General features: G+C 31.1%; 2 protein-coding genes across 2 annotated transcripts; one reads left to right on the plus strand and one right to left on the minus strand.

Moving 5' to 3' along the window:
• Positions 1–1,492: 1,492 nt before the first annotated feature.
• On the plus strand, positions 1,493–3,565 carry LOC141686466 (gibberellin 2-beta-dioxygenase 6-like). Its single transcript, XM_074491501.1, has 3 exons — positions 1,493–2,192; positions 2,363–2,681; positions 3,031–3,565. Exons 1-3 carry the CDS (start codon positions 1,735–1,737, stop codon positions 3,259–3,261), a joined length of 1,008 nt encoding a protein of 335 aa, XP_074347602.1. The 5' UTR covers positions 1,493–1,734; the 3' UTR covers positions 3,262–3,565.
• Positions 3,566–5,467: 1,902 nt separating this feature from the next.
• On the minus strand, positions 5,468–8,293 carry LOC141687211 (uncharacterized). Its single transcript, XM_074492411.1, has 4 exons — positions 8,158–8,293; positions 7,360–7,999; positions 6,468–6,692; positions 5,468–6,044 (listed from the first exon to the last, which is right to left on the minus strand). Exons 2-4 carry the CDS (start codon positions 7,903–7,905, stop codon positions 5,646–5,648), a joined length of 1,170 nt encoding a protein of 389 aa, XP_074348512.1. The 5' UTR covers positions 7,906–7,999; positions 8,158–8,293; the 3' UTR covers positions 5,468–5,645.
• Positions 8,294–16,364: the final 8,071 nt, after the last annotated feature.

The raw sequence follows: 16,364 nt of genomic DNA on the forward strand, positions 1-16,364 counted from the left end.
TAGTAAGACTCAATTGTAACATACTTCTTTTTAAAACTAATGTCGTCTTGTACTTGATCTTGAATATTTTTTAATGCATTAAGGAGTGCTAACGTACTATGTGCATATTGCAAGAGAAAATTACGTAATGTAATTGTTATTTTAAAGACATTTTTTGTGAGACTGACCGAAATGTGTAATCTTCATCAACTTCATCTTCTTTCTTATTTTCCAAGACACTGCTAATAATTTTTTCATCATCCAACAATTTACTTAAATTCATAAATATTTTTTAATGTTATTTTAAGTATTTTATAGATGAAAATAAATTATTATTCTGAGAATTGTATATGTTATAAAATTTTGAATAATATATCCAACAATTTACTTAAATTCATAAATATTTACTGTTTTCTTTTGTTAATTTTAAAGTTTCAACTAATGCCCTAACTAATGAAAATTACAAAGATATAATTAGCATGCAGGGCCTGTATTTACTTGTATGATATCGGCTTAATTTGATCTTTGACTTTTGTTATTTTGTGCTACTTTTATTCAATGTCTTAAATCATTATAATAGTAAGTCTTTGTGCATAACCAAGAATGCACTTTATCACCAAATTAAAGTAGTCGGCAGTTTCTACCAAAATAGCAAGGAGAAAAAAAAAATGAGTTGTTGACCTCTTGTCAACAACTAAGTTCAGTTTTTATTTCTTCATTATACTACATGTTGTATTAGTTTAAGCCGGAGATTAGCCGCTGCTTGCCGCCATTGGTGAATTGATGAATGCACAATGCACATTATCACCCTTTTCGATCATTCTACTAATTTCAAAGATTCCATAACATTATTTTTAAACAAATGTATACTCAATTAGTCAATCATACACAAGTAAACATAATTATTTGGCATATGTATACCAATATAATAATGTTTTTGGAATTTTTTGCCACATGGCTTTGTAAAACCAAGTATTAATAAAATACTTCTCAAGTAAAATTTGTTTCAATTTACTTTAAGAATATTGTAAGCTATGTTATCAAGACTATTTAGTTTTTCTCAAGTATCTATAATCCTAGATATTCTGACTAGCTATTTTCTCTGAGTTTTCATATACAAATTTTTTTAAGTTAAAAATCTCAACTCTGCAATTTCTAACAAAATAAAATACAGTTTATATATATATTTAAGCTGAATATCATATTGATCAAGTACCTAATAAACATCTATTATTATAATAATTATAAAGAGGAATAAGTAAGGAAGGTAGATATTCTGTTGAGACGTCTGAAGTTGCAGACCCAAGATGACGCGGAAGTCGAAATAGGACATAGCATTCACCAGGGATAAAATACTAGAACACTTATTTTAAGATAAAAATATGTAAAATTTTCAAAATATTTCTTACATACTTATCCATAAAGAACATTTTTAACCGGGGTAACATACATGGTAAGTTCAACTATCTGCTCTGTGTGCTATGGTGACTAGGTCTCTAGCAGACCATTTCATAGCCGTTTAGAGTTTAGTTATATTAATTGTTACACATGTCATAGGTAATAAACTTCCGCATCATGTTCTCTTCTCCTTGTAAATTACCCTACTACTCCCCTCATTGCTATATATAGACGTACCCCTCTCTAGCTATATATCATCCCATACTACACTCTCAACTTTCCTCCTCAGACTACACATTCGTGCCATCTTTCTTGTTTTATCAATCTTGCTAACAAAACACTACCAAATTATATATCATGTATGCTTCAGACCCAAACCCTCCTCTCCTTGCAAACTATGCTCAACTTGTATGCCGTTCGGGCGAGGCTCTTGGAGATGTTGGCCACAAACCTCAAGTAGTGATGAAAGAATGTGAGCTGCCATTGATAGATCTTGGTGCTCTAAGAAATGGAAATGAGGTTGAGAAGGCTGCTTGTATGGAAGCAATCTGTAAAGCTTCTTCTGAATGGGGGTTCTTTCAAGTGGTGAACCATGGAATAAGCCTTGACTTGCTAAGGCTGATGAGGAAAGAACAAAAGAAGCTGTTTGAGTCTTCTTTTGAAAAGAAATCAACTTGTGGTTTGCTCAACAATTCTTATAGGTGGGGTAGCCATGCTGCTACTAATCCCAAACAACTCTCTTGGTCTGAGGCTTTTCATGTTCCACTCATTAAAATTTCTGAAGAATCTTGTTATGGAGACTTTTACTCCTTGAGGTAACTCCAATCCCATTTCTTTGTTTTTCGAACTTTATATCAATGTTATTATTTACGACCAAAGGGTTGTGCAGTAGTCGAGGTCTTGGTTTCTCTAAGAGAGGTCAAGGGTCGTACTCCAAGCATAAAAAAAAGACTTAACAGCTTTGATTTGTATGTGCTTTATTCAGGGGAGTGATGGAGGAGTATGCTGGGGAGATGCAGAAGCTGGCAAAAATGCTAGCAAATGTGCTTGTGAAAAACATGGGAGAAGGAAAAGAGATGAATAAGAGTTGTGATGAGAGTACATGTTTTTTACGCTTAAATCGCTATCCGGTTTGTCCCTATGGTCCTGAGGTATTTGGTCTAGTCCCACACACTGACAGTGATTTCCTCACCATTCTTCATCAAGATGAAGTTGGAGGACTTCAACTCATGAAAGATTCGAAATGGATAGCTGTTAAACCTAATCAAGATGCACTCATTGTCAACATTGGCGATCTTTTTCAGGTAATTTCAAGCCTACAAGCTAAAAACATTGTCTCTTGTGTAAACCTCAGATAAATGTCATTTCACCAAGCCAAAAGTCAAGATATGGTGGTTATGATCCCATGTTAAATTCAGAAAAAAAATATATAAGAAACACATGAGTCGTAGCAGTAATAAGCACTGCGACAACTTTAAGCAATCTGTATTGAATAAAAAGATTAATTATTAAAATCATGTCAAAACATGTCCAAGTCAAATGCACACATCTGTCTGTCTGTCCTTGACTGCGATTTGGTACATATTTAATCACCTGCTAATATTATTTGTTAATATCATAAGTTTGGAATAATGAATTGTTTTCGCGGTGCAGGCATGGAGCAATGATATATATAAAAGTGTGGAACATAAGGTGATGGTGAATAGGAAGGTGGAAAGGTACTCCATAGCCTATTTTTTGTGCCCGTCTGGTGAGTCTGTGATCAGCAGCTACAAAGAGCCTGCTGTTTACAAGAAATTCACATTCGGTGAATACAGGAGTCAGATTCAGCAGGATGTTAAGAAGACGGGACATAAAGTTGGTCTGCCAAGGTTCCTCAACTAGAATCAGCCCCCTTAATCATACTAGCTTTATCAACTAATTGATATCCTACCTAATTAATCCTTATCCTGATAATCATCAACCTTAATACCAAGTGCCTACGTGGATGCTACAACAATTTTGACAAAGACATGTTTGCTTGCTGATGCCTAAGAAAATCAATGTATCAGTACTGCCCCTGTTCCATATTAATAGAAATAACACACACATGTAAGTGTGAGCAGCTTATAGCTAATTAGCTACCACTCTATTTAGGAAGTAAGGGGGTAACATGTAATACTAGTATGTAAATTATGCTTGCTTGAATGAAATTCGTTTATTTTTATATGTGCATAATGTGTAGTATTTTTTTTATGCAAGTACTTTAAACATGATTATTTCAAGAAAAGAAAAATACGAAATGAAAAATATTATTCAACTCGAAAAAATCGGCAATTCGGCTATAAAAGCATCATAACCGAATGTATAAGGTACCTCCCACATCTACATGCATAATCCAGAATACTCGTACATGTTATGTTTGCAGTGCACCATTGCTCTGGTGATGACTTTATAATTACTTAGCAGTTAGTTAATTTGGTATAAATTTGGAGGGACATCCATGCTGATATGTTGTTAGCAAACAAAGATTAAATATAACATGTTCTGTGAACCGGCAAACGGGGGAGGCACATGCATGTATGCTAATGATTTGCTGAATGAATTATCAAAACATATCCCAGCCCAACAGAAAAAACCTCCACAACGCAAATGTCTATATATAGATGATAAATAATAATATAATTAAGGAGGAATAATGAAAAGATTAGGTTGAGGACATTTCAAGACCTGCCCATGAGCCTCAATAATGGACTATCTCATGCTGCATCATTATTTCATTAAACGGTATGGCATTGTAATAAATTAACAAGATTTATTATATGACCGAGTCCGAGGATACTCTAATCTTCTTTATTTTTTATTATTACTATTATTTTAGAATTTTGGGAAATATTATTTTAAGAGCTTATTCTTAATTTCCATAACAAAGTTGACGTGAAAAGATAAAATTGTAAAGCTGCTAGGGAAATAAACATTATGCTCACATTCTCTTGTTTCTCATGATTTTCAAGATGAACACTCCATGATACAAACTGACACAACAAGTTGTGGTGGAGTAGCCACATATGTGTCAATGGTAAAGACCTCATTTTAGGTAGCTTAAGATATTGAAGAGAAGTCCCTACTCAATGATTTTGTGTTGAATATCTACTCATTGATATGATAGTCATAGTGCCTGCATTTATCCAAAATTTGAAGGGGACGCTGTGTTCCTAAATGTATCATATATGGTATAAAACATGTCATGTCTACCGACTCTGTGTTTTTTCAAGATACAATTGGTGTCACATCTATTTGCTAATCATAGATTAGATTGTTAGGTTCTACATACGTCACATTCCAAAACTGATAAGCAATGGTGGATTCACTATTGACCACGAGTTTGAACGTGTAGGAATAGCAAGCAAGCCAATTCATATTACACATATTTCTCTGTAATACATTTCCGTGCAAAAGTTGGGTTTCTTTCCTGTAGACAATATTGGACGATCTCAGGCGGGATATGCTCCACCAGGACCCCCACTAATAAGTACGGGACTGAATTCCGGACACAAACTCTGATCCCAAAGTTCGTTTTTCAGCGGGTGAAAACAATCACAAAAACCTTCACAAGAATACAGTCTCCTGCGTTTTTAACCAGAACTTTGACATCTTGTAAAGGGGAGCAAGGGAGATACCGTTACACCAAGAGGTGTCGAGTGAACCAGAATTTTCACAAAAGCATTCTTATACTTTCTGAGATGGAAAATGAATTTCGTCTACATCTTACCTCCGCGGGCAAAAACATGTACATCGTATCTTCTACTAACTAGACCTTTCTTCAGAATCGGATTTTGGTTTGTGGTAAAAATATCCTATATAAAATTTGAAAGGCCGCTTAGGACATGATCACTTGTGTTTCACTAAAAAGGTCTTATTATTAACAGTGGATATGATGAATTAGACAGCTTAAGCAGAATGCATCCTCGAGCTTATTTCCACAGTGACAATCTTCCACTAGTTGGAAAGGAAAAGAGGATGACTGAACCAAGCCAGTATAAACAACAACTCAACAAGAATATAATACCAAGATGACACTAACCCGGTGACGCTGCGTCATATACACCTGTTATCAAATATGTTTATTCAATATATAAACACGACAACAATCTCTTTTGCATTATAATAGAATTATGTAACATTTTGCAGCTTTGCTAGATGCATGATATAAAGCAGCCTATTCTAGATTCATCATAAATTTGCTACACTACACAATAGGCTTACCAGGATCAGTAAAAACCTATGTATTAGTCTAGGAGCATTGCTACTTTATCTTTGAGACTGGTCTTCTTTTTGGCCAAGGGGATAGCTGCATCATTAATATGAACTTTCTGATTCTGTTTTTTAAGCTGATGGGCAATTATCATCTCATCTGTTATTATGTCAGCCTTCTTTTCTTCCTTAGGGGGCTGCGTCAGCAAGGGTCCAAGAAGCAAATCCAGCATGTCCTGAGCTGGATCCCCAGTACTACTTAAATTATGACAAGAAGCTGTTTCTTCATGTGGTAATCGTTTAACAGTGTCAGATGCGATGACAGAGTCTGCTGGTTCATTTCTAGAGATAGCGGTAGGTGCACATTGTTTGTGTACTATTTGTTCTGCATACGGTTTCTTCTGTTGTCCCCCATCTTTCTCATCCTTGACAAACTGCACATGCACAAAGCTTCTCAACTCTCTTGAGTATAAAGTCATAGTGACAGCTCTACAACTGGGGGTGTTTGGGTATGTGTTCAATTAGCAAAAAATTATTATTAAATAACAATATATTGAGAAAGAATAGGTATCAATTGTGAGTGAATTAATTAAGCAATTGTATATGCTATACATAATAACTCATTGTTATCAGGACAGTTCAGGACAGCTTTATGGCATTAATAATTATATGAAAAAAAATCCATATTTGAGACCAAAATTAATAAAGATGATACTGTAAATATAACTCATCATTATGCCTTCAAGTAGAACTCCAAGTCTCCAAACAAGTAATGCCATACAGAAGTTCTAACACAAATCACAAAGTTATGAAAATGAAGTACTTGATCTTTCAATGGTAAATATCAGAAAAATCACCTCATTCGCAATGTTAAGTAGATCATCCATAGTTAAGTCTTCATCACCCTCATTTGGCAATGCAGCTTCAATATCCTCGCTACTTTGTACATTCTTACTCTCATCTTGAATATCCTCACTACGTTCAAATCCCTTGCTCTTTCTTTTTTCTCTTCTCCTACTAACAGTTTTCTGCACAGCTTTCCGACTCACATTACGCTTGCTCTTTTTCTCATCCTTGACAAACTGCAGATGCACAAAGCTTATCAACTTACTTGAGAACAAAGTCATAGTGACAACTCTTCAACAACAATATTGGGTGTTTGAGTGTGTACAATTAGCAAAAAGCTAAAGCAATTGCATATGCTATACATAATAAGTCATTATTATTAGTACAGCTTTATGGCATTAATAATTAAATACTAGCCTCATTCAGTCTTGTTCAGTTGAAAATAAATGCCCACTAAGTCTCCAAATAAGCAATGTTATTCAGAAGCTCTTGGAGCATCTCTAATAGGGATGCCAAAACCTATGTAGCATGACACTCTTGGGTGCTTCTGTATGAGTTATAAGGGTGCCAAAGAATTTGTCAGCTTTTGGCAACCTCTTGGCATCCTCTCTAAATGGAAAAAAAAAACAGAATACCTATACTTATAGTATATATCACCCAATCCTATTAAATATATCTAGGCTTTCTATTATTTATTTGGGGACCATCGAGGCACCTTGTCTGGGGTGCTAGCTATTTGAATTTGTAGTTGCCAAATATGACATCGATAGAGAAGATAACAAAATATAACGATTTAGTCATGTTTGGTACCCCTAAAGTATTGAAGATGCTTTAATACAATTACAATTACGAAGTTACAAATAAAGCACTTGATCTTTCAATTGTAAATAGAAGGAAAATCACCTCATTTGCAATGTTTATTAGATCATCCATATTTAAGTCCTCATCATCCTCATTTGGCGATGCAGCTTCAATATCCTCGTTACTTAAACCCTTACTCTCGACTTCAATATCCTCGCTACTCTCATATTCCTCACTCTTTCTTTTTTCACACCTCCTACTGACATATTTCTGAACAGCTTTCCGACCCACATTACGCTTGCTCTTTTCCTCAATCACAACTTCTTCAGCATCACTACGTGCATTAACCAAATCTTCCCTAACAGGTTTTCTCTTTCTCGTCACTCTTTGATGTTTCACCACGACATTATCTTCAACATCATCTAAATCATCCGCACAAGAAGCAACGACTTCATTATCACATTTTGCAGACCTTCTAGCACTCGACTTTTTCGCCTTACACTCAACAACCTTTTGATCCTTTTCTACCTTATCAACATCATTCGAACCCTCTTTTCTCGATTTCTTCACTTGGTCAGCACCAGAAACACCCAACATCCACGACGGCAATCGCCTCTTTTTACTCTCATCTACAACCACCCCATTCATTTGTATGCCCCTTTTGACCCAAATCTCTCTTGCAAACAAATAATCACGAAAACTAAGCCCAATTACATTACACTACAACACATAAAATACCCACCTACAAATCACATAAAGGTCAAACCTTTAATACAAGAAAGTGATCTACATCACATAATAAGATAAAATCACAACCAATTTCAAGAATTATATGATATCTTCCAAAAGAAAGTCAACAGAAAACATAAAAATTGAAGCTTTATAGCTATACACACATACCAGTAATTTGGGTTTTGATGAAATGGATATATCGTCAACGATTTTGATTAGTTTCAGACGATTCTTGTGACAAAACTTGTATAGTAAAGATTTGAGTTATGATTGTGATGCCTCTATTTCTCCGTTTCAAGATTCAAAAATTAACCATATTCTTGGGAATGTTCTTAAACTTATTTTATTTTATTTTTTTGATTTTAATTGATAATTAATTTAATTACATTAAATATTCTCTATTATAGAAATTGGTGGATTTTTTAAAAATTACCCATAAATCACTCAAAAATATTTGTCCAATTTGACCAATTTCCGATAAATCATCCAACTTTTTAAATATCGTCTCATAAATCGTAAATTAGTACATCAACCGAATAATTCCGATTTTCGAAATCTGTAACACTGTAAATATTACATATTTCTCGGATATATAAAGAACCTTTTACAAAAATTAATAATTTTATACCTGAAAAAAAATGTAATTTTTTTTTCATTTTCATAATACTTCAATAAAGTTAATTACAAATAATAATTTGTTTGAAAATTTTAAAAAAATCATGAAAAAGATTTAAAATTTACTTTTGAATCTCTTGAATTTTAAGTATATATTTTGAATATCATAAATATTGATTCAAATATTGATTTTAAAAATTATGTAATGACTATTATAATATTAATGAATATATTTAAAGATTCTAATGTTGAAATAAGCTATAAAAAAAATTAAATCTCATTTTAAATATAAGACTCTCTCTTTCGTCCGAGGTTCTCCTAAAACCTCACTCTCTATATTAGTCCCAAGTTTTCTCTAGAACCTCACTCTCTATATTAACTAGATATTTAACATTCACGGGTTTGACCTTTTTATCGATATTTTATTTTTCTAATTAATTAAGGTTCCTAATTAAATGTATGTTAAAATATTTAATTTAACCAATGTAATTTTTCTAAAAGAATTATAACTAGTTTTATAAAAAAAATTACTCTTAATCTATTTTTCCACTTTTATTAGATCAACAAAACAAAGTACTAAAAAACAAAAAAAATTAACAAATTTTACAAAAGTACGTTTTTCAAAAAAAATCGCAAGATATAAATTTTTAATATTCTTTGCAAAAAAATAATTTTGCAACTCAATGCAATCAAAAACAAACTCGAATGTAACTAAAAATAATTTTAATTATATTTCGAAAACGCTATAAAAGTTGGGTACTTTTAGTTGCAATCTTATTTTCAAAAATTATGTCCTAAATATAGTGAAATTGAAAAAAAGCCTTAAGAAAAATAGTATTTTCGTTAAATTTTTTAAAAAAAACTAACTAAAACTATCTATTTTCATTGTCGCCTTCGCAATCAATGTTTACATAAAGAATTTCTAAAATCAACTTGTGTGGTGTATTACTTTCAAAAAGTTTGAAATTGTTATTCAAAACTAATTAGCTCTTATTCTTCCTTTTTTCTTGAACAACTTTTAAAATATTAGTGAATGTATCGGCATGGTTTGTCTTTTTTCTTTTTACGGGAAAGAAATTGAAAAAATCAGAGCGAAAACTAAAAAAAAATCACTTCTCAAAACAAAAAATAAGTCATCGGGAGGTTGAGAAACCAATCACGAGGGTGAAGATTTAAAGAGGTTTCTTGCGTTATCCAATGCGTTACACCTTCGTAAGAACGAAACGAGTAATTAATGAGAAAGTGCTACCGTATTAAATAGATATAACTCATAGGTTTGATATCTTTACTAAACCACATTATGCCAGGGTGCATTAATATCAGCCGTTAGTAACAACTTTACAATATGATTCAATAATAACATGAAATAGCTTCTGATGGCTAATAGGTAAGTAAGCCTCACGGACTATCAGAATCATCTTGAAGCGGATTTGATGTCTTAACAAAACATTTACTATCATGTATTATTGATCATATGAATTTCTCTAGTCTTCATTAGTAAGAAATTTATATGATCATATATGTATTATATGCCTAATCAATCTTTGAGATACTCATATTTAACAATTAAGGGGGAGTGTTATAATAATGATTGTCAAATTTTATTAAGGAATACTCGCGATACTTGCTAAGGAAGACTCGCACAACTTCTAAGAGAAGAAATTTAGTAAGGAAGAATTTTGATTAAAATCTTATCTTATCTTTTCGTAGCACGTGCAATCCTATCTTATCTTTTCGTAGCACGTGCAATCCTATCTTATCTTTTCGTAGCACGTGCAATCCTATCTTATCTTTTCGTAGCACGTGCAATCCTATCTTATCTTTTCGTAGCACGAGCAATCCTATCTTATCTTTTCGTAATACTTGTAATCCTATCCTATCTTTCTGTAAGTATAAATAGGACTTTCAGTTATTGAAATCAGACACACTGAAAACATATTGAACAACAATTCTCTCTCTTCAATTTCTACTCTCTCTATGTGCATTTTTTAAGTCATACATTATCCAGTAATTCGAGGTTTACAACACGTTATTTACAACACAAGCAAACATCTTCCATTTTGGCTTCTTGTTAGACACTCAAAAACATCCTACTTCCTTTTGATTAATCAAGATATAACCATTCCACGGAGATCACTCTTCTCTGGACAATGTTAGAGCATATTCAGGGAGTTACTCCTTAACTTTATAATTTTTCCACACATATAATTATATGATTTCGAATCAAATTTCAACACTCCTTACCTAAAAAATTTAAGTGAGACAAAATGTTTTTTATAGGGAACCATTTTGCTTAATGATGGCATCAGAATTACAATTAACCTACAGAAATGATCGACAATATCCCAATGCTACGTGCCTTCCCGGCCGCCACCCTCCCCCCATTTGCAATGCCTCCGTATACCATATCACAGGATGAAGGACCTACGGCTTCCGAGGGCATGCCATGGACACCGAAGATTATTCATGTAAGCGTTATTTTTGTAAGCGACTAGCCCCACTTCACAGTATTATCCTTCAAACCTAACACGTGTCGTTCATATCCTCTAAACATTACACGTATCGTTCACCTGAATACCTTGTCATTCCCTTCCCCCTTCCTCACTTTCCACATGCCCCCATAGCCTGTAAACAATCATCAGGCTATTAGCCTAGGGGACAGCTGAATAGTAGGGGGATATAAAAGGAAAAAGAAAAGAAGGAAAAGGACACACAATAAGACAATTAAAAAAGAAAACAGACTCCCTGCGGAAAAACCCAGAAACCACAACCTTAGCTATCACTTACTAACTAGCATAATAACCCGTGCGAGGCACGTGTCACTTTCTATAATTTTTTTATACATCATGCAATTATAATATTCTTAGTTGTTTTATTATTTGTAAATATTGTACAATGTCTAACGTATATTAAATACAAGTTGATTGTTTATCAACATGTATTATTTTCATAGAATACGTTACCAAATTACTGAACATTTCTAATATAGCTCATTAAACAAAATATATATATATTCTTGTTTGTGTTATGTAATTTGTATTTAATGAATGAATATAAACAGGATAATCAGTGTACGTTTAAAATGAAAGGATTAAACTTAATTTGTACAATGTTGTTACTATGTTTACAAAGAAAAAATGAAAAACTAACATATATGTTCGATACAGAGTTGACCAAAAATTTTGAATTTTATTTAAATAAACTATATGTAATGCTCTGTATTATTACTGAGTTCACGACTAACTTACAATTAACTTACTCAATTTAAAAAGATAAAAAATGCATAACTGAAGTCAGAATGACTTATAATATATAATAATGTAAAACTTACACTATTGTTAATATAAAAGTTGATTCTAATGAAAAATCTTACTTTTTGAAATTCAACGTATGCATGTATAGAAAAATGATAGTTTTTTATTTACACTAGTGATAACAAAGTAAGATTAAGTTATATGTGTGGCATCATGTAAATTATCTTATGTTACATTTCTTAGTAAATTACGATGGTTTCAATTATTTATATGCTAAATTTCTGATTTATGTACATGTATATACATTATTAACATCTAGTGAGACAATCGATTACTTAAATAACATGCATTTATAATTATTCAAAAATTAAAATTATGTGATAAATAAATTGCAATAATTTATGTATGGTATTCACATTATAACTGACAAAAAATTCATAACTATTTTTTATGCAATCAAGTACCAATCATGGTTGTAACATAAAATTTAAATTATAAATTGTAATGACTTGTTATTGATTTTCATGATTTTTTTTAAGAATTCGAATAAAAAATTATAATTATATCGTTATTTAAACTATTTTTAAGTTTCTTTTATTACGACTATAATATTTCTTCATATAATAATTTGATACATTGTATCCGTGTTATAAAAATCGGAAATCGGACTAGATCGGTTTACCTACCGATTTACGATTTATCGGAAATCGGGGATTTATCGAAATACTAAATCGGAATAAAATCGGATATATTTTAATATTAATTTCATAAAATATGCATATTAAGTAAAATCGGATATATTTTAATATTATTTTTTTAAATAAAAATTATAATACTTATCACCGCACCAGTGATATAGATGTTACAAATGAGAATGAATAATTATAGATAATAAAATATACTGCTTCGCCTATGTAAAAGTTGTGATACTATTACTAACTATCATGGTTTTAATCAAAGAAGTTGACGTTCACAATTAAGAATGAGTGAACTTGAATAAAAAAAATAACTAATTGAATTGTACCCTCCTAGCTACCTCATCCCTCCGAAGTCCCACCTACCTCATCTGAGTTATCTTCAATCTCTTTCACTCCTTCATCAACAGGTTTTCATCCTCTTTCCTAATCTCATTTCTTATACTCCGACAGATTAAGCCTCGACTTCAATCCATTATATCATTTTTTATCAAATTGGTGAGACGAATCAGCGGTCCGTTTTTTATGTTAACCCAATAATCAATCAAAGTAACGTGTTGAAACATCCATCTTTAACCTCTTTTATCCCTCTTTTTGAACTATCAAAACAGGCAGATAAAAAAATTCAGGATTTTGTGAAGAATCATTGACCCGATTTTTGTGATTTTGACCCGATTTTTGACCGGATACTGTAAAAATGATTTGTTCAAAAATGTTTTGTTCAGCGATTTCCCCTAATTATATCGGGAACGTGATTTTGGCCGATATTTCGGTCGATTTATCGGTGTTTCGGCCGATTTCTGTAACACTGCATTGTATACAATTCTTCTAAAATTAAATATTTTTAATTCGATAAAGTTTTATAAATATCAGTTGAACTGGTTAATTACTTCAAATTATTATACAATATATATATTTTTTCTTTAAATAGTATAAAATGCATTGAATCAAATATTATAACATAGTATATATATAACTTTTATTTGAAATTTTTAAAATATTAAAATAATTAAAAATATTTGTACAATATTTTCTTGATCAATGAATATTGCTTATCGAAATTCTTTTTAAAAGGCTAGTCTTTTTCAAGTGAAAAATGAATAATAAATAGATTTAATATATCATCGTAGTTTTAACAAATCTCGTGAGATTTTATATCAAATTTTGATATTTTTAAAATCGGGACAACTCCCAAAAATAATAATACGTTATCAGTGAAGTTAGTAATTTTAATACAAATAATCAATTGACTTAATCCTATAAAGACCTCAAATACATTAATTTATATTAACATAAAATATTAAAATATTTCACATTATTGTGAAGATATTCTCGCTGAGTTTGTAATTTAAATTTTACTAAACGTATAATGTGACGATCTTTTTCGGTCGGGTCGTGTAGTCAAATTTTGAGTGTTTTTTTAACTATAGGCCAAGTTTTGATTTCAAATTCGGAATAAACTAAAATGCATTGACTCATTATAATTCGAACTTATCTAAATATGCAATATCAATATAGATTATTTATATATAAGCGTTCTATTTTCAATATTTAAAAATATATATATATACATTTTAATTACTTTTTGTAATAAAAATATGTTAAAAATATATAAGATATATTTTCAAACTAAAAAATGATTAATAAATAAGATAATAATTCATTTATGTACTATGCCTAACTTTATATATGGAATTAAGTTGTTTAAAATTAATGTTCAAATATTCAAGTAACTATCTTTTTTTTGCGGAATTCAAGTAACTACCTTTAAAGTTAAATAAAATACTAATTTAGCACACTTACATATTATGTGTATGATAAAAAGCACATGTGACAATATGATGTAGTGGTACGAGGTTGTATAGGTGAATGAAGTATCTTGAGTTCGATTCCCACAAACCACATCTTTTATATAAATATTAAAAATAGGAGTATTTTAGTCTTTTCAATGAGACTTTTTAATCGCATGAATATTATCCCATTGTTCTCCTATTATATAGAAGAGATTTAGGAAATGATTCGGTTTCTCAAAAATCAACGGACTGGGACCCTACCGGGACATCAAAACCCACAAAATTTGTAATTTTAATTTTAGAACATCGTGGGACTTTCAAATATTCAATATTTTATATTTTGGATTATTCATAATTTTTAGGGAATTTTGACATAATTTTTGTAATTATTTGATTAAAAATCTATTCCCTGTTAATTGTTAATTTTGGACTAATTATTTTATTAAATGGTATAATTAGGCCCTAGATTATTTTAGGGTTATTTTTGTGTAAGTATAAATATATTTTTATTTATTAATAATAATTATTAAAATTCATGTTTTTATTTTATTTTTCAGAAAAATAGAAAAATCCTCTAAAATTCGTTCTTCGTGTTCTTGAGAATCAAACTCAAATTGAAGGTGATTCTAGTCATAGATTTTGATGTTCTAGTAACCAAATCGAAGCTCTTGATCTCCTATTTCATAATCTATCATCAAAATCATCAAACGATTGGTAATTTTTCCAATTCGAATTTTAGAGTTTAAAGTCGAATTTGGGCGTTTCTTTTGTGTTGATTTTTGATTGTATTTGATGCTTGAATAAGATTTATCATGCACTGGGGAATCGATTCGTGTAGAAATTTTATGTGTTTGTATACGGGATGGTGTTAGTCGAGTTCGTCATTTTTGTCAATTTTAATGTTCGATTTTTAGATTATACAAGTTATGGATGCTAGTTTAGATAATATGAATAGGTTATATGTTTCCTAGGCTTCGTTTTTTATATGATTCGTTATTTTTGGGTAAGAAACGAAGGAGTTCATAATTCACCGGAAATGTTCGAGTTTTTGGTTTTGATTGATCGATTTTTACGTTTCTTTGTTCATTTGTTATTACCGTTGCTGGATTTCGATTTCTGAAAGGATATGGATCAAATAGGAATTGTAAACCATAAATTTCGGTATTGTTTTGACCCCAATCGGGGCTGTGGTGCTTCGCCGGAGATGACCGGATTCTGGAAAGATTCCGGCGAGTTCTTGAAGAACTCCAGTAATCCCCTACCTCCTCTTCCTCGTTTGATCGTCAAAAGACCTAGCCCCAAACCTGAAAACTGTTTTTGCATTTTCTTTTTTAAAAATTAATTCAAAATTTATTTTAAATTCCAAAAGTTAGTTTTAAATATAATTATTTATAACTAAGCCAAATAATTCCTAAAAAATATTTTTGACCTTTTAAAATTATACTAGCATAATAACCCGTGCGAGTCACGGGTCATTTTCTAAATTTTTATGCAATAATCCAATTATAATTTTCTTAGAGCAACTCCAACACTATTCTTATATAGGCTCTTAAGTCAAATTTTGAAGAAATGGAGATGAAATTTATGTCCAACAAGCTCATTGTCTCTCTCTATAACATTAGAAGTTTCGAATGCTTACTCACTTTTAGGAGTGTATACCCCCTCCTCAACTATTATTATATTATATTTTTCTTACCCGCCTATTTAACATAAATGACTTTAATGAGTAAAAGATAGAGAGTGAGTATAAGGAGAATTATTGGAGAAATTATTTGATTTTGGTTTCTAAATAATTAGAAGCTCATTTGTTTATATTATTATAATGAACATGCAAGGTGGTTGTTGGAGTTACTCTTAGTTGTTTTCTTATTTGTAAATGTTATACAATGTCTAAGGTATATCAAATACAAATTGATTGTTTATCAATGTGTATTATTTTCATACAAGACATTACCAAGTTACATAACGTTTCTAATATAGCTCATTAAGAAAAATATATATTCTTTTCTGTGTTATAT

This window comes from Apium graveolens, chromosome 9 (assembly GCF_009905375.1).
Source record: "Apium graveolens cultivar Ventura chromosome 9, ASM990537v1, whole genome shotgun sequence".
Taxonomy (NCBI): Eukaryota; Viridiplantae; Streptophyta; class Magnoliopsida; order Apiales; family Apiaceae; genus Apium; species Apium graveolens.